This window comes from Oncorhynchus tshawytscha, linkage group LG15 (genome assembly GCF_018296145.1).
Source record: "Oncorhynchus tshawytscha isolate Ot180627B linkage group LG15, Otsh_v2.0, whole genome shotgun sequence".
In the NCBI taxonomy this organism is placed as follows: domain Eukaryota; kingdom Metazoa; phylum Chordata; class Actinopteri; order Salmoniformes; family Salmonidae; genus Oncorhynchus; species Oncorhynchus tshawytscha.
Window position 1 is genome coordinate 39,764,599 of NC_056443.1, and position 19,503 is coordinate 39,784,101.

At 42.2% G+C, this 19,503-nt stretch overlaps 2 protein-coding genes and 1 long non-coding RNA gene across 3 annotated transcripts in view; all 3 read right to left on the minus strand.

The window, feature by feature from the left end:
* Positions 1–11,611: 11,611 nt before the first annotated feature.
* On the minus strand, positions 11,612–11,989 carry LOC121839437. The gene is made up of 2 exons (XR_006078990.1): positions 11,850–11,989; positions 11,612–11,816 (listed from the first exon to the last, which is right to left on the minus strand). It is a non-coding gene; the product is annotated as an uncharacterized LOC121839437 (long non-coding RNA).
* A 2,193-nt stretch (positions 11,990–14,182) lies between these two features.
* LOC112240621 (neuromedin-K receptor) lies at positions 14,183–14,750 on the minus strand. The gene is made up of 3 exons (XM_042297832.1): positions 14,650–14,750; positions 14,314–14,487; positions 14,183–14,216 (listed from the first exon to the last, which is right to left on the minus strand). The coding sequence occupies exons 1-3, from the start codon at positions 14,685–14,687 to the stop codon at positions 14,183–14,185; spliced, it is 246 nt and encodes an 81-aa protein (XP_042153766.1). The 5' UTR covers positions 14,688–14,750.
* Positions 14,751–14,765: 15 nt separating this feature from the next.
* Positions 14,766–19,503, minus strand: part of LOC112240622 (neuromedin-K receptor-like) — a 36,859-nt gene continuing 32,121 nt past the window's right edge. The window contains exon 5 of the mRNA XM_042298585.1: positions 14,766–14,846. Within this exon, the coding sequence (XP_042154519.1) occupies positions 14,766–14,846 (81 nt within the window). The remainder of the gene's footprint in view (positions 14,847–19,503) is intronic.

Here is a 19,503-nt window from a genome sequence, read left to right on the forward strand (position 1 = left end):
TTATGGTAAACACAGGTATGTAGAGTCATGGTAAACACAGGTATGTAGAGGTATGGTAAACACAGGTATGTAGAGGTATGGTAAACACAGGTATGTAGAGGTATGGTAAACACAGGTATGTAGAGTCATGGTAAACACAGGTATGTAGAGGTATGGTAAACACAGGTATGGTAAACACAGGTATGGTAAACACAGGTATGTAGAGGTATGGTAAACACAGGTATGTAGAGTTATGGTAAACACAGGTATGTAGAGGTATGGTAAACACAGGTATGGTAAACACAGGTATGGTAAACACAGGTATGTAGAGTTATGGTAAACACAGGTATGGTAAACACAGGTATGTAGAGGTATGGTAAACACAGGTATGTAGAGGTATGGTAAACACAGGTATGTAGAGTTATGGTAAACACAGGTATGTAGAGTTATGGTAAACACAGGTATGTAGAGTTATGGTAAACACAGGTATGTAGAGGTATGGTAAACACAGGTATGGTAAACACAGGTATGTAGAGTCATGGTAAACACAGGTATGGTAACACAGGTATGTAGAGTCATGGTAAACACAGGTATGTAGAGTCATGGTAAACACAGGTATGTAGAGTTATGGTAAACACAGGTATGTAGAGGTATGGTAAACACAGGTATGGTAAACACAGGTATGTAGAGGTATGGTAAACACAGGTATGTAGAGTTATGGTAAACACAGGTATGTAGAGGTATGGTAAACACAGGTATGTAGAGTTATGGTAAACACAGGTATGTAGAGGTATGGTAAACACAGGTATGTATAGTTATGGTAAACACAGGTATGTAGAGGCATGGTAAACACAGGTATGTAGAGGTATGGTAAACACAGGTATGTAGAGGTATGATAAACACAGCTATGTAGAGGTATCCGAATGTATATACTGTATATATAGTGCCTTGCAAAAGTATTCACTCCCCCAAGGCATTTTTCCTATTTTGTTGTATTACAACCTGTAATTTAAATTGATTTTTATTTGGATTTCATGTGGTGGACATACACAAAATAATCCAAATTGGTGAAGTGAAATGAAAAAAATGACTTGTTTCAAAAAATAACTTTAAAAAAAAACGGAAAAGTGGTGCGTGTATCTGTATTCACCCCCTTTGCTATGAAGCCCCTAAATAAAATCTGGTGCAACCAATTACCTTCATAAGTCACATAATTAGTTAAATAAAGTTCACCTGTGTGCAATCTGAGTGATTGGAGTGTCTGTCCATAGGACCACATTTAGCCGTCCACAGAGCTGGGCTTTATGGAAGAGTAGCCAGAAAAAAGTTAGCAAAGACGTTTGGTGTTCGCCAAAAATCGCTCTGTCTGGCGCAAAACCAACACGTCTCATCACCCCGAGAACACTATCCCCACAGTGAAGCATGGTGGTGACAGTATCATGCTGTGGGGATGTTTTTCATCAGCAGGGACTGGGAAACTGGTCAGAGTTTTAAGGAATGATGGATGGCGCTAAATACAGGGAAATTCTTGAGGGAAACCTGTTTCAGTCTTCCAGAGATTTGAGACTGGTACGGAGGTTCACCTTCCAGCAGGACAATGACCCTAAGCATACTGCTAAAGCAACACTGGAGTGGTTTCAGGAGAAACATTAAAATGTCTTGGAATGGCCTAGTCAAAGCCCAGACCTCAATCCAATTGAGAATCTGTGGTATGACTTAAAGATTGCTGTACACCAGCAGAACCCATCCAACGTGAAGGAGCTGGAGCAGTTTTGCCTTGAAGAATGGGCAAAAATCCCAGTGGCTAGATGTGCCAAGCTCATAGAGACATACCTCAAGAGACTTGCAGCTGTAATTGTTGCAAAAGGTGGCTCAACAACGTATTGACTTTGGGGGGGCTGAATAGTTATGCAGCGCTCAAGTTTTTTGTCTTATTTCTTGTTTGTTTCACAATATAAATATTTGGCATCTTCAAAGTGGTAGGCATGTTGTGTAAATCAAATGATTCAAACCCAATTCCAGGTTGTAAGGCAACAAAAAAACACCAAGAGACTTGCAGCTGTAAAATACGGGCCACACATATATATATATATGTATACACATTCTGATACCGACTATATATATATATAAATATATATATATATATATATATATATATATATATATATATATATATATATATATATATATATATATATATATATATATATATATATATATATATATATAATAAACTGGTCTTAAACACATCTAAAACTAAAAAGCATTGTATTTGGTTAAAACATTCTGTAAGACCTAAACGATATCATAACTTCCATCGATAAGAGACAATACGGGGCTTTACACGTATTCATCGACCTGGCCAAGGCTTTCGACTCTGTCAATCAGCACATTCCTATCGGCAGACTCAATAACCTTGGTTTCTCAAATGACTGCCTCGCCTGGTTCACCAACTACTTCTCAGACAGAGTTCAGAGTGTCAGATCGGAGGGCTGTTGTCCGGACCTCTCTATGGGGGTACCACACGGTTCAATTCTTGGGCCGACTCTTTTCTCTGCATACATCAATGATGTCGCTCTTGCTGCTGGTGATTCTCTGTCTTCTACGCAGACAACACCATTCTGTATACTTCTGGCCCTTCTTTGGACACTGTGTTAACTAACCTCCAGATGAGCTTCAATGCCACACAATTCTCCTTCCGTGGTCTCCAACTGCTCCTCAATGCAAGTAAAACTAAATGCATGCTCTTCAACCGATCGAAGCCCGCACCTGCCCGCCTGTCCAGCGTCACTACTCTGGACGGTTCTGACTTAGAATATGTGTACAACTACAAATACCTAGGTGTCTGGATAGACTGTAAACTCTCCTTCCAGACTCATATCAAACATCTCCAATCCAAAATTAAATCTAGAATCGGTTTCCTATTTCGCAACAAAGCATCCTTCACTCATGCTGCCAAACATACCCTCGTAAAACTGATCATCCTACCGATCCTTGACTTCGGCGAGCTCATTTACAAAATAGCCTCCAACACGATACTCAGCAAACTGGATGTAGTCTATCACAGTGCCATCTGTTTTTCACCAAAGCCCCATATACCACGCACCACTGCGACCTGTATGCTCTCGTTGGCTGGCCCTCGCCTCATATTCGTCGCCAAACCCACTGGCTCCACTTCATCTATAAGTCTTTGCTAGGTAAAGCCCCGCCTTATCTCAGCTCACTGGTCATTATAGCAGCACCCACCCGTAGCACGCACTCCAGCAGGTACTATATATCTCACTGGTAACCCCCAAAGCCAATTCCTCCTTTGGCCGCCTTTCCTTCCAGTTCTCTGTTGCCAATGACTGGAAAAAATTGCAAAAAATCACTGAAGCTGGAGACTCATACATCCCTCACTAACTTTAAGCAGCTCACAGATCATTGCACCTGTACAAAGCCCATCTGTAAATAGCCCACCCAACTACCTCATCCCCATATTGTTATTTTTTGTTGTTGCTCCTTTTACTGTATGTGTTTATTTATCTTGCTCCTTTGTATCTCTACTTGTGTTTAATTGCAATATTGTAATTACTTCGCCACTATGGCCTATTTATTGCCTTACCTCCCTAATCTTACCTCACTCACTGTATATCAACTTTTTCTATTGTATTATTGACTGTATGTTTGTTTATTCCAAGTGTAACTCTGTGTTGTTGTTTGTGTTGCATTGCTTTGCTTTATCTTGGCCAGGTCGCAGTTGTAAATGAGAACTTGTTCTCAACTGGCCTACCTGGTTAAAAAAAGGTGATATAAATAAATTAAATAAAAATACCTCAACTGGACATGTGCATAAATGACCAAGTTGAGGAAGATAAACTCCTAGGAGGAGTTAGTTAATGAGGTTAGAACATCAACAACATGCCAGTCCCTCCTGGTTGAAACATCAACAACATGCCAGTCCTTCCTTCAAATAATATTAATCTCAGACACCAACGCATACCTCACGATACGATATTATCACAATATGTATTGCTATTCTCACAAATCTATACATATTGCGATTTGAAACTGGGATTTTATTGTGATTCGCCGTTCCAGACATTTCTCACCATATGTCTGCTGCATATGCAGCACCATATGCTGCATTTCTCACCACATGTCCTTTTTTTTTATTTACAAAGATGGAGAACAAGTTTTGAAGGACAAATACTGAAGTTTTGGTACAGCCAACTAGAGCAAAAATAATATTGCGATATTGTCAAAATGATACAATATAGTGTCAAAGTAATATCCCAATGGGCCTCCCAAGTGGAGCAGCGGTCTAAGGCACCGCATCGCAGTGCTTGAGGCGTCACAAGAGACCGTTGGTTCGATCCCAGGCTTGGCTTTCGACCTTCACCTCTCCTGAGTCCGTAAGGGAGTTGCAGCGATGGGACAAGACTGTAACTACCAATTGGGAGAAAAGGGGTCAAAAAGAAAAAGAAAAATAATAACAAACGATTTTAATATGTTGCAATATCGTCCACTATTATCCTCGGTAATTTTTCATCCAAGTTGTCAGAACTCAGAGGATTGTCAATGTTGATAGACAAACACTCACTTTACGGGATTCAAAATTACAATGCTGTCTTTTGTAATTTGTCCAGATATACACTACCGCTCAAAAGTTTTAGAACACCTACTCATTCAAGGGTTATTCTTCATTTTTAAAATATTTTCTACATTGTAGAATTATAGTGAAGACATCAAAACTATGAAATAACACATTTGGAATCATGTAGTAACCAAAAAAGTGTTAAATAAATCAAAATATATTTTAGATTTTAGATTCTTCAAATAGCCCCCCAGCTTCATGAGGTAGTCACCTGGAATGCATTTCAATTATCAGGGGTGCCTTATTAAAAGTTAATTTGTGGAATTTCTTTCCTTCTTAATGCGTTTGAGCCAATCAGTTGTGTTGTGACAAGGTAGGGGTGGTATACAGAAGATAGCCCTATTTGGTAAAAGATCAAGTCCATATTATATAAATAACAGCTCAAATAAGCAAAGACAAATGACAGTCCATCATTTCTTTAAGACATGAAGGTCAGTCAATACGGAAAATGTAAAGAACTTTGAAAGTTTCTTCAAGTGCAGTCGCAACAACATGGACACCATAGGGTACAGAGTATAATTTGAGACAGAGATCCTAACATGGACACCATATAGGGTACAGAGTATCATTTGGGACAGAGTTCCTAACATGGACACCATATAGGGTACAGAGTATCATTTGGGACAGAGTTCCTAACATGGACACCATATAGGGTACAGCGTATCATTTGAGACAGAGTTCCTAACATTCTGCAGCGATAAGTCATCCCATCTAGTTTGAGTTTAGTGGGATTATCATTTGTTTTTCAACAGGACAATGACCCAACACACCTCCAGGCTGTGTAATGGCTATTTGACCAAGAAGGAGAGTGATGGAGTGCTGCATCAGATGACCTGGCCTCCACAATCACCCGACCTCAACCCAATTGAGATGGTTTGGGATGAGTTGGACCACAGAGTGAAGGAAATGCAGCCAACAAGTGCTCAGCATATGTGGGAACTCCTTCAAGACCATTGGAAAAGCATTCCAGGTGAAGCTGGTTGAGAAAATGCCAAGAGTGTGGAAAGATGTCATCAAGGCAAAGGATGGCTATTTAAAGAATCTCAAATATAAAATATATTTTGATTTGTTTAACAATTTTTGGTTACTACACGATTCCATATGTGTTATTTCATAGTTTTGATGTCTTCACTATTCTTCTACAATGTAGAAAATAGTATAAATGTAAAATAAACCCTTGAATGAGAAGGTTTTCTAAAACTTTTGACCGGTAGTGTACATGGATGTTTAGTGTCAGCATGTCATGTCCAAGTTTGCTAATCTTGCAAATGAAAAAAATCATTAAAGTAGTTGGCAATATCAGTTAGTTTAGTGATGAATGAGTCATCTGAATCAATTAATGATGGAGCTGAGTTTGCCTTTTTGCTCAAAAATTCATTCCAAAGCTTTTTAATATCAATTCTTTGTCATTTATCTTCATTTTATAGTGTAGTTTCTTCTTGTTTTCATTCAGTTTAGTCTCATGATTTGTCAACTTGCAGTCTGTTTGCTAATGGGTTGTGCAGCCAGACTTATTTGCCATTCCCTTTGCCTCATCCCGCTCAACCTTTTTTCAATTCCTCATCATTTCTTCTTCTTCTTCTTTTGATTCAGTTTGGTTTCAGTGAGGACACACATGAAACAGAATGTGTTACTTGCATTGTTTGTAGTATGTTTTAGTTGTATATTGTTGTATTTGACGTTTTTAATTTGCGTGACTGTCCTTGTCGATCAGTGAATCAGTGATTTGTTACTTGTGTAGTGACTCGCTAGGTGTTGCTGAGAGGAACTCATCGAGAAGGAATAACAGAAGTCCAACACAGCTTAAACCAGACTGGCATATTTATTCAAAATAAGAGGTTCACAAAGCTGGTTCTCAAACAATAACTGATAACAACTGATAACAAAAATATAACTGATAACAAAACCCACTTTTCTGAACTGAACCTAGCGTTAGCCTTTAAAGAAAACTAGCTGGGCTGCTACCCAGCTTCACTTGTAGTCTGGTCACTTCTTCCTGTGGAGAACAATGTCCAGGGCTTCAAAAAAATGTCTGTAGAGCTCAGCCTCCGGTGTAGAGCGAGCTCAGCCTCCGGTGTAGCGCGAGCTCAGCCTCCGGTGTAGCGCCAGCTCAGCCTCCGGTGTAGCGCCAGCTCAGCCTCCGGTGTAGCGCCAGCTCAGCCTCCGGTGTAGCGCCAGCTCAGCCTCCGGTGTCTAGGCAGGAGGTGCCCCTGTGCGCCAGCTAAAGCCTCCGGTTTAGGCAGGAGGTGCCGTTGCAGAACTGAAAGACCTTAAGTGGCCTCAGGTGTGAGTAGCCCTGCAGCCTAACGAGACCGAGTGGCCTCAGGTGTGTGAGTAGCCCTGCAGCCTAACGAGACCGAGTGGCCTCAGGTGTGTGAGTAGCCCTGCAGCCTAACGAGACCGAGCGGCCTCAGGTGTGTGAGTAGCCCTGCAGCCTAACGAGGCCGAGCGGCCTCAGGTGTGTGAGTAGCCCTGCAGCCTGAGGTGTGTGAGTAGCCCTGCAGCCTACAATGCTGGTATTGGAAAAGTAGCTGCCACTTCTGCAAAAGCTAACAGTGACCCAAATAAATAAATACATGTGTGTTTACTCTGTGTGACGGGTTGAGAAGAGTTCTTACTGTGTGTGTGTGTCTGTGTGTGTGAGAGAGAGAGAGAGGAAACAGTGCTTCTCTTCAGACAAGAGGAAGTCAAATTAAATAAGATTATTTAAAGATCATCAGTTAATAACTTGGCATCACGAATGACTCAACATTACTTGACAGTTCCATCTTTTTCCATCTTCAGCCATTTCCTGTGGAACTAAATGAGTCAGTAAACATCTTAATTAAGGAGGGAAAAACTAGTGTCCATGTTAGGATCTCTGTCCCCTATATGGTGTCCATGTTAGGATCTCTGTCCCCTATATGGTGTCCATGTTAGGAACTCTGTCCCCTATATGGTGTCCATGTCCCAAACTCTGTCCCAAATGATAACCTGTACCCTATATGGTGTCCATGTTAGGATCTCTGTCCCGTATATGGTGTCCATGTTAGGAACTCTGTCCCAAATGGTTCCCTATAAGGTGCAGTGTGTTTAAAGCAGGGCCTTCTCTGTCTTGTTCATTCTCCCTGAGCTCAAGCTTTGAGTGCTGTGCCTCCCCCCTCTCTATCTCTCGGTAGGTTTGTTGTAAGTTCTCTCTACCTCTCTCTCTCCAACTCTCTTGTACATTTGCACAATGTTTATTAATGTTAGTGTATGTGGGAGCAGAGACAAAGTGTTTAAATAATTAATTAAATACTGCTACCCTCTCTCTGTGCCTGTCTGGCCACCCATTTATAGCTGTGTCTGTGTGTGAGTGTGTCGGGTCTGTTCAGTGTCTTGTTGACTGGGTTTAGATTAATACCAGTGTGTTTACAGTTAAATAACCTAACATGGCAGAAATGCCCACAAAGTGTGTGAGCCAGTTGAGGTGTAGTCTGGGTTTAAAGAATTACGAGGTTAGGAAGGAAAGATGGAGAAGCCACGTCTATAACACACACACAAACACGCTGTCCTGTGGTCAGCTGACTAGGATAATGGCAGGGTACGTGATGGCTATTATCTTCCCCTGTTTGTTTCCATTGACATAGTGCAATTGATGGTTGCACCACCATCCTAGGGAGCGACAAACATAAAGATGAGAGTGAAGGAGACGGGTGGAAGAGAAAGAGACAAAGAGAGAGAGACAGAGAAACAGAGAGAGAGAGAGAGAGAAACAGAGAGAGAGAGAGACAGAGAGAGACAGAGAGAGAGAGACAGAGAGAGAGAGAGAGACAGAGAGAGACACAGAGAGAGACAGAGAGAGAGAGAGAGAGACAGAGACAGACAGAGAGAGAGAGACAGAGAGAGACAGAGAGAGAGAGAGTCAGAGAGAGAGAGACAGAGAGAGACAGAGAGAGAGAGAAGAATGAATAGAATCTAACCACTTCTAGGAAAATTGGAAAACACTAAAACCAAAGAGTTATCTATCCAAAACGGAGATGTATGGATAAACCACTTCTCCAATATTGTTGGCCCAATAACAGAGAACAAACAGCAAAATTATTAAATACAAGTCTTATAATCAACTATTAAACTATTATAAAGACTATCAGAACCCACTGGATTCTCCAATTACATTGAATGAACTACAGGACAAAATACAAATCCTCCATCCCAGAAAGGCCTGTGGTGTTGATGTTGATGGTATCCTCAATGAAATGATAAAATATACAGATTACAAATTCCAACTGACCCCAAAAACTACCGTGGGATATGCGACAACAGCAACCTTGGGAAAATCCTCTGCATTATCATTAACAGCAGACTCGTACATTTCTTAACTGAAAACAATGTACTGAGCAAATGTCAAATTGACTTTTTACCAAATTACCATACGACAGACCACGTATTCACCCGAACTGACAAACAAACAGACCAAAACAAAGGCGAAGTCTTCTCATGCTTTGTTGATTTCAAAAAATCTTTTGACTCAATTTGGCATGAGGGTCTCCTATACAAATTGTTTGAAAGTGGTGTTGGGGGAAAAACATACGACATTATAAAATCCATGTACATAAACAACTTGAGTGGCCCAGTCAGAGCCCGGAGAGACCTGGAAATATCTGTGCAGCGACGCTCCCCATCCAACCTGACAGAGCTTGAGAGGATCTGCAGAAAAGAATGAGAGAAACTCCCCAAATACAGGTGTGCCAAGCTTGTAGCGTCATACCCAAGAAGACTGGAGGCTGTAATCGCTGTCGAAGGTGTGTCACGTTCTGACCTTAGTTCCTTTGATTTGTCTTTTGTTTTAGTATGGTCAGGCGTGAGTTGGGTGCGTTGTCTATGTTAGTTATTCTATATTTTTCTATTTCTGTGTTTGTCCTGATATGGTTCTCAATCAGCTGTCAATCGTTGTCCCTGATTGAGAACCATATTTAGGTAGCCTGTTTTCCATTGTGTTTTGTGGGTGGTTGTTTCCAGTCTTTGTGTGTTTCTGCACCAGACAGAACTGTTCCTGTTGTTTCCAGTCTTTGTGTGTCGACACCAGACAGAACTGTTCCGGTTGTTTCCAGTCTTTGTGTGTCGACACCAGACAGAACTGTTCCGGTTGTTTCCAGTCTTTGTGTGTCGACACCAGACAGAACTGTTCTGGTTGTTTCCAGTCTTTGTGTGTCGACACCAGACAGAACTGTTCTGGTTGTTTCCAGTCTGGTTGTTTCCAGTTTGTGTGTCGACACCAGACAGAACTCCAGTCTTTGTGTGTCGACACCAGACAGAACTGTTCTGGTTGTTTCCAGTCTTTGTGTGTCGACACCAGACAGAACTGTTCTGGTTGTTTCCAGTCTTTGTGTGTCGACACCAGACAGAACTGTTCCGGTTGTTTCCAGTCTTTGTGTGTCGACACCAGACAGAACTGTTCTGGTTGTTTCCAGTCTTTGTGTGTCGACACCAGACAGAACTGTTCCGGTTGTTTCTTTGTTGTTTTGTATTTCAGTGTTCAGTTTTGATGAATATTAAAAACCACGCTGCACCTTGGTCCTCACCTTCTTCCACCGACGATTACAAGGTGCTTCAACAAAGTACTGAGTAAAGGGTCTGAATGAAGGCTAATGTAATGTTTCAGTTTTTATTTTGAATACATTTGCAAACATTTCTATAAACCGGTTTTTGCTTTGTCATTGTGGGGTAATGTTTGTAGATTAATGAAAAAAACTAACAATTTCATCAATTTTAGAATAAGGCTGTAAACAAACAAAAAAATGTAGAGAAAGTCAAGGGGTCTGAATACTTTCCAAGGGCCCTGTATATCAACAAATTGGTGTTTCAGTTTGCTGTTTGCTGATGATCTGGTGCTTCTGTCACCAACCAAGGAGGGCCTACAGCAGCACCTAGATCTTCTGCACAGATTCTGTCAGACCTGGGCCCTGACAGTAAATCTCAGTAAGACCAAAATAATGGTGTTCCAAAAAAGGTCCAGTTGCCAGAACCACAAATACAAATTCCATCTAGACACCATTGCCCTAGAGCACACAAAAACTAGACATACCTTGGCCTAAACATCAGCGCCACAGGTAACTTCCACAAAACTGTGAACGATCTGAGAGACTAGGCAAATATAAAAATACATTTTGACGTACTGATTAGGATCTGGCAAAAAATACTCAAATCAGTTATAGAACCCATTTCCCATTATGGTTGTGAGCTCTGGGGTCCGCTGACCAACCAAGAAATCACTAAATGGGAAAAACAACAAATTGCAAAATATCCTGTGTGCAACTTAGGCCGATACCCACTAATTATCCAAATCCAGAAAAGAGCTGTTAAATTCTACAACCACCTAAAAGGAAGTGAATCCCAACCTTCCATAACAAAGCCATCACCTACAGAGAGATGAACCTGGAGAAGAGTCCCCTAAGCAAGCTGGTCCTGGGGCTCTGTTCACAAACACAAACATGACTATGTACAGACTCAGTGAGCATAGCCTTGCTATTGAGAAAGGCCGCCGTAGGCAGACCTGGCTCTCAAGAAAAGACAGGCTATGTGCTCACTGCCCACAAAATGAGGTGGAAACTGAGCTGCACTTCCTAACCTCCTGCCCAATGTATGACCATATTAGAGACACATATTTCCCTCAGATTACACAGATCCACAAAGAATTAGAAAATAAACCCAATTTTGATAAACTCCCATATCTACTGGGTGAAATACCACAGTGTGCATCACAGTAGCCAGATTTGTGACCTGTTGCCACAAGTAAAGGGCAACCAGTGAAGAACAAACACCATTATAAATACAACCCATTTTTATGTTTATTTTTATTTATCTTCCCTTTTTCACATAATATGACATTTGTCTTTATTCTTCTGGAACTTTTGTGAGTGTAATTGTTCATGTGCATTTTTTATTGTTTATTTCACTTTTGTTTATTGTCTACTTCACTTGATTTGGCAATGTTAACACATGTTTCCCATGATTGGATTGAATTGAGACAGATCATACAATACATAGGGTTTTTATTTTGTCACACATAGATAGACATCACTTACAGGTCTTGATTCACATTTACTCGGCCCATACTAAATATAAGTATAATATATCAATAAAGATAAGTAATATTTGAAATAAACATTGCAAGCTGTTTTTAACAAACAAACAACGCAACAATACACAAGAACATACTAAAAAGGCCCCTGAGTAACAACTGACAGATCAGAAGGTTTAACTGACTATATACCTGACAGATCAGAAGGTTTAACTGACTATATACCTGACAGATCAGAAGGTTTAACTGACTATATACCTGACAGATCAGAAGGTTTAACTGACTATATACCTGACAGATCAGAAGGTTTCACTGACTATATACCTGACAGATCAGAACAGACCTGACAGATCAGAAGGTTTAAGTTACTTATTGGACAGATCAGAAATGGGATTCCTGATATATTATGGAATCCAGAAGGTTTGTTTGTATATACCTGACAGATCAGAGGGTTTGTGATTCCTGTTTCAGTAGGGGTGTGTCAGTAGGGGTAATGTGTGTGTGTGTTTCAGTAGGGGGTGTGTGTGTGTGTGTGTTTCAGTAGGGGGTGTGTGTGTGTTTCAGTGTGTGTGTGTTTCAGTAGGGGTTGTGTGTGTGTGTGTGTGTTTCAGTAGGGGTGTGTGTGTGTGTGTGTTTCAGTGTGTGTGTGTTTCAGTAGGGGTGTGTGTGTGTTTGTGTGTGTGTTTCAGTAGGGGTGTGTGTGTTTCAGTATGGGGTGTGTGTGTGTTTCAGTAGGGGGTGTGTGTGTGTTTCAGTAGGGGGTGTGTGTGTGTTTCAGTAGGGGTGTGTGTGTGTTTCAGTAGGGGTGTGTGTGTGTTTCAGTAGGGGTGTGTGTGTGTGTTTCAGTAGGGGTGTGTGTGTGTTTCAGTAGGGGTGTGTGTGTGTTTCAGTAGGGGGGTGTGTGTGTGTGTTTCAGTAGGGGGGTGTGTGTGTTTCAGTAGGGGGTGTGTGTGTGTGTTTCAGTAGGGGGTGTGTGTGTGTTTCAGTAGTCCAAGGGGGTGTGTGTTTCAGGTGAGTTTCAGTAGGGCGGAGGTGGAGGGGTGTGTGGGGTTTCAGTAGGGGGTGTGTGTTTCAACTAGCATGTGTCAGGGGTGTGTGTGTCAGTAGGGGTTCCGTGTGTGTTTCAGTAGGGGTGTGTGTTTCAGTAGGGGTGCTACCATGTTTCAGTACCACCCTGACTGTGTTTCCTAGGGGGCGTGTTTCAGAAGAAGATGAAGAAATGCATTATGGTCTGTGTTTTTTGAAGAAACTTAAAACATGACGCAGAGGGGTGTGTGTGTGTGTTTCACACACACACAGTAGGGGTGTGTGTCGTTTCTAGGGGTCGTGTGTGTGTGTTTCAGTAGGGTTCCAGCAGGGGTGTGCATGGAGGCGCTGCCCAGCAGGGGTGTTCCAGGGGTGTGTGTTTCAGCAGGGGGGTGTAGTGTGTGTTTCTAGGGGTGTGGCATGGAAACGGGTGCTATGTAGTTCCATCTGGTGTGTGTTTCAGACAGACGGACAAACGTGTTTCAGCGCATTGTGTTTCAGTAGGGGTGTGTGTGTTTCAGTAGGGGTGTGTGTGTGTGTTTTAAACCCTGCACGGAACCTGTGTGTGTTTAAACACATTGTGTGTGTGTTTCAAACCCTGCACGGAACCTGTGTTTATTGAGACAGCAGCAGATGACAGGGTTGTAATGTGTGTGTGTTCTAGGGGTGTCCTACCTGTTTCATTGAGACAGCAGTAGATGACAGGGTTGTGTTTCATAGGGGGTGTGTGTTGTTTCTAGGGGGTGTGTGTGTGTGTTTCAGTAGCGTTGAGTGTGTGTTTCAGTAGGGGTGTGGGTTGTACAGGGTGTGTTGTGTGCTCCTACCTGCTATTGAGACAGCAGTAGATGACAGGGTTATACATGGTGTGTGTTGTGTGTGTTTCAGTAGGGGTGTTGAGACAGCAGTAGATGACAGGGTTGTACATGGTGGAGTTTCAGTAGGGGTGTGTGTAGCCAGCCACAACACTGATAGATACACCTGTTGGATGAGAATAATTTATAATGCATGCTAAACATTAGTAATGTGTGTTTATAGATAATCAGAGGGGGTGTGAATTGGTGTTTCAGTAGAACACAACGGTGTGTGTTTCAGTAGGGGAGTGTGTGTGTGTTTCAGCAGGGGTCCAATGTTCTATCAAGGGGTGTGTGTGTGTGTTGCAAACATAGGGGTGTGTTATTTGTCACATGCTTGGTAAACAACAGGTAAACAACAGGTAAACACAGGTAAACAACAGGTGTGTGTGTAACAGTTAAATGTTGTTACGGGTCCTGCCCAACAGGGGTGTGTGTTTCAGTAGGGGAGTGTTTACAATGTGAAAAATGTTTCAAAAGATAATAACATGAGGAATAAATACACAGTGGGTAATGATAAGGGGTGGGTAGTGTGTTTATACATGTTTGTGGTACCAGTCTCAAGTCCAAACCTCTCAGGTGATGGCGGAGGTGGTTATAACAGCGTGTGTCAGGAGTGTATGTCGGGTTGATAATTCACCCCGTTGGTTATGCTACCAGGGTACCACCCTGACTCCTCCTCCTGGCGGAGAAGAAGATGAAGAAATGCATTATGGTCTGTTTTTGAAGAAACTTAAAACATGACGCAGAACCTACACACACACACACAACTACGGTACCTGTCGCTGCGGTCGTTGTGTGGGTCGGCGGAGCAGGACTCGAAGCGGCTCAGGGTGTAGATGCTGCTCTGTCTGTTGGCATGGAAACGGGCGCTATGTAGTTCCATCTGGTCGTATTCAGACAGACGGACAAACGGACAGCAGCGCATTGCACGCTTAAACCCTGCACGGAACCTACGCATATAAACACATTGTACCTCTTAAACCCTGCACGGAACCTGTTATTGAGACAGCAGCAGATGACAGGGTTGTAATGGTGTGTGTTCCTAGCTCCTACCTGCTATTGAGACAGCAGTAGATGACAGGGTTGTAATGGTGTGTGTTCCTAGCTCCTACCTGCTATTGAGACAGCAGTAGATGACAGGGTTGTACATGGTGTGTGTTCCTAGCTCCTACCTGCTATTGAGACAGCAGTAGATGACAGGGTTATACATGGTGTGTGTTCCTAGCTCCTACCTGCTATTGAGACAGCAGTAGATGACAGGGTTGTACATGGTGGAGCTCATAGCCAGCCACAACACTGATAGATACACCTGTTGGATGAGAATAATTTATAATGCATGCTAAACATTAGTAATGACTATATAGATAATCAGAGGTTGAATTGGGCCGGAACACAACGGTACTGAGTACCGGCACCTCCAATGTTCTATCAAATCATATGTTATTTGTCACATGCTTGGTAAACAACAGGTAAACAACAGGTAAACAACAGGTAAACAACAGGTGGAGAGTAACAGTTAAATGCTTAGTTACGGGTCCTGCCCAACAACGCAGAGAAAAATACAATTGAAAAATAATAAAAAGATAATAACATGAGGAATAAATACACAATGGGTAATGATAACTAGGTTATATACACAGGGTACCAGTACTGAGTAATGATAACTTGGTTATATACACACGGTACCAGTACTGAGTAATGATAACTTGGTTATATACACACGGTACCAGTACTGACTAATGATAACTAGGTTATATACACACGGTACCAGTACTGAGTAATGATAACTTGGTTATATACACACGGTACCAGTACTGACTAATGATAACTAGGTTATATACACAGGGTACCAGTACTGAGTAATGATAACTAGGTTATATACACACGGTACCAGTACTGAGTAATGATAACTAGGTTATATACACAGGGTACCAGTACTGAGTAATGATAACTAGGTTATATACACACGGTACCAGTACTGAGTAATGATAACTTGGTTATATACACAGGGTACCAGTACTGAGTAATGATAACTAGGTTATATACACAGGGTACCAGTACTGGGTAATGATAACTAGGTTATATACACAGGGTACCAGTACTGGGTAATGATAACTAGGTTATATACACAGGGTACCAGTACTGAGTAATGATAACTAGGTTATATACACACGGTACCAGTACTGATAACTAGGTTATATACACAGGGTACCAGTACTGAGTAATGATAACTAGGTTATATACACACGGTACCAGTACTGAGTAATGATAACTAGGTTATATACACAGGGTACCAGTACTGAGTAATGATAACTAGGTTATATACACAGGGTACCAGTACTGGTAATGATAACTAGGTTATATACACACGGTACCAGTACTGATAACTAGGTTATATACACAGGGTACCAGTACTGAGTAATGATAACTAGGTTATATACACACGGTACCAGTACTGAGTAATGATAACTAGGTTATATACACACGGTACCAGTACTGAGTAATGATAACTAGGTTATATACACAGGGTACCAGTACTGGGTAATGATAACTAGGTTATATACACAGGGTACCAGTACTGAGTAATGATAACTAGGTTATATACACACGGTACCAGTACTGATAACTAGGTTATATACACAGGGTACCAGTACTGAGTAATGATAACTAGGTTATAATACACAGGGTACCAGTCCATATGCAGGGTCCGAGGTAATTGAGGTGTATATGTACATATAACTAGGAATAAAGTGACAGAGACAGTAGCATCAGCTCATGTGATGGGTCCAAAGGTCAATGTAGATAGTCCAGTTAGTTAAATAGTTATCCAAATAGACTAACTATTTAACAAACTAACTATTTAACTAACTATTTAGAAGCTGTTAAGGCTCCTGTTGGTTCCATACTTGGTGTATCAGTACTCCTGGTCGTGCGGTTGCAGAGAGAACAGACTTGGGTGGCTGGAGTATTTTACCATTTTTAGGGCCTTCCCCCATCTTGGATGGCAGGGAGCTATGCCACAGTGATGTACTGGGCCTACCCTCTTTAGCACATTGCAGCCAGATGTCAAGCAGTTGCCATACCAACATGCTTTCACAGACACAGCTGGCAAATGTTTTCAGCCTCCTGAAAAGGGAAGAAATGTTGTTATGCCTTCCTCATGGTCCAAGCACACCGAGACAGTCATGAAGAGGGCACGGCAACACCTATTCCCCCTCACGAGACTGAAAACATTTGGCATGGGTCCTCAGATCCTCAAAAGATTCTACAGCTGCACCATCGAGAACATCACTGCCTGGTATGGCAACTACTCGGCCCACGACCGCAAGGCGCTACAGAGGGTAGTGCGTACTTCCCAGTACATCACTGGGGCCAGGCTTCCTGTCATCCAGGACCTCTATACCGGGCGGTGTCAGAGGAAGGCCCTAAAAATTGTCAGACTCCAGCCACCCTAGTCATAGACTGTTCTCTCTGCTACCACACAGCAAGCGGTACCGGAGCGCCAAGTCTAGGTCCAAGAGGCTTCTAAACAGCTTCTACCCCCAAGCCATAAGAATCCTGAAAATCTATTCAAATGGCTACCCAGACTATTTGCATTGCCCCTCCTCTTTTATGCTGCTGCTACTCTCTGTTATTATCTATGCATAGTCACTTTAATAACTCTACCTACATGTACATATCAACTCAATTACCTCGACTAACCGGTGCCCCCCTTTATTTAGCCTCGCAATTGTTATTTTACTGCTGCTCTTTATTTACTTGTTACTTTTATTTCTTATTCATATTTTAAACTGCATTGTTGGTTAAGGGCTTGTAAGTAAGCAGGTCTTACATCGGAGCAACTGGTCCGGATTAGTGTCCCAGTCCTTGAAAGCAGAAGCTCTTCCCTTTAGCTCAGTGCAGATGTTACCTGTAATCCATGGCTTCTGGTTGGGATATGTACGTACGATCACTGTGGGTACAACGTCGTCGACGCATGTATTCAAGAAGTTTAAGACTGATGTGGTAAATTCCTCAAAGCCATCTGTGCTAGCGAAAAAGTCCTGTAGCTTATCATCCGCTTCAACAGACCACTTCCGCATTGAGCGGGTCATTGGTACTTCCTGTTCTCTTGTAAGCAGCAATCATGAGGATAGAGTTAGGGTTAGATTTGCCAAATGGAGGGCGAGTGAGAGCTTTGTATTTGTTTCTGTGTGTGGAGTAAAGGTGGTCTAGAGTTTTTTCACCTCTAGTTGCACAGGTAAAAATGATAAAAAAGAGGTAAAACGGATTTAAGTTTCCCTGCATTAAAGTCCCCGAGTTTTCCTCTAAAAATATAGAGGAAAACTCTCTTGGTACATAGTGTGGTCTACAGCTTATCATGAGGTACTCTACCTCAGGTGAGCAATACCTCGAGACTTGTTTAATATTAGATTTCGAGCATTTCGAGCATCAGCTGTTATTGATAAAGAGACACACCCCTTACCTGAGGCTGCCATCTGGTCTGCACGATGGAGAATTCTTTGAGATATACACTGAGTATACAAAACATTAAGAACATCTGCTCTTTCCATAAGACTGACCAGGTGAAAGCTATGATCCCGTATTGATGTCACCTGTTAAATCCACTTCAGTCAGAGTAGATGAAGGGGAGGAGACGGGTTAAAGAAGGATTTTTATGTCTTGAGACATGGATTGTGTATAAAAGCCATTCAGAGGGTGAACGGGTGAACGGACAAGACAAATATTTAAATGCCTTTGAATGGGGTATGGTAGTAGGTGCCAGGCGCACTGGTTTGTGTCAATAACTTCAACAGTCCTGGGTTTTTCATTTTTCACGCTCAACATTTTCCTGTGTGAATCAAGAATGGTCAACTACCCAATCGACATCCAGCTAACTTGACACAACAATGGAAGCTTTGGAGTCAACATCCCTGTGGAACGCTTCCGGCACGTTCTGGAGTCTATGCCCCTACAAATAGCATTATTCTGTGCACGTGACAAATACAATTTGATTTGATTTTGGTTTGAGGCTGTTCTGAGGGCAATATGAGGGCAACTGAATATTAGGAAGGTGTTTCTGATGTGTGGTATACTCTGTGTATACCATCTATGTCCTTGTTCAGCCACGACTCTGAGAAACAGGGTATTAGATATTATAGTTATGCTGGTTTGGTTGATAGGAACGAAGTTCACCCAGTTTGATCTGCAGCACATTCTCCAACATAAGGAGGACAGTATATTTTGTTCACCCAGGTTAGGAGGCTGCTTGGCCTTATTGCACCTGTTGACCTGACTCTGTGGAACAGTCTGTTGGACCTGACTCTGTGGAACAGTCTGTTGGACCTGACTCTGTGGAACAGTCTGTTCTGACTCTGTGGAACAGTCTGACCTGACTCTGTGGAACAGTCTGTTGGACCTGACTCTGTGGAACAGTCTGTTGGACCTGACTCTGTGGAACAGTCTGTTGGACCTGACTCTGTGGAACAGTCTGTTGGACCTGACTCTGTGGAACAGTCTGTTGGACCTGACTCTGATGAACAGTCTGACCTGACTCTGTGGAACAGTCTGTTGGACCTGACTCTGATGAACAGTCTGTTGACTGACTCTGTGGAACAGTCTGTTGGACCTGACTCTGTGGAACAGTCTGTTGGACCTGACCTGACTCTGTTGAACAGTCTGTTGAACCTGACTCTGTGGAACAGTCTGTTGGACCTGACTCTGTGGAACAGTCTGTTGGACCTGACTCTGTGGAATAGTCTGTTGGACCTGACTCTGTGGAACAGTCTGTTGGACCTGACCTGACTCTGTGGAACAGTCTGTTGGACCTGACTCTGATGAACAGTCTGTTGGACCTGACCTGACTCTGTGGAACAGTCTGTTGGACGGACAGACGGATGGACAAACGTCTGTCCATCTGACAGCTCAAATGAGTCAAGTGTCTCCAACAGGCACAATAACAATAATCATTGACATTTCCATAATAC

Excerpts from the sequence above, each read along its gene's own strand:
- LOC112240621 (XM_042297832.1), bottom strand. The coding sequence starts at position 14,687 with ATGTACAACCCTGTCATCTACTGCTGTCTCAATAGCAG. Across the intron at positions 14,488-14,649 it reads TACTGCTGTCTCAATAGCAG|GTTCCGTGCAGGGTTTAAGC; the intron begins GTAGGAGCTAGG and ends TTATATGCGTAG. Across the intron at positions 14,217-14,313 it reads CACAACGACCGCAGCGACAG|GAGGAGGAGTCAGGGTGGTA; the intron begins GTACCGTAGTTG and ends CTTCTCCGCCAG.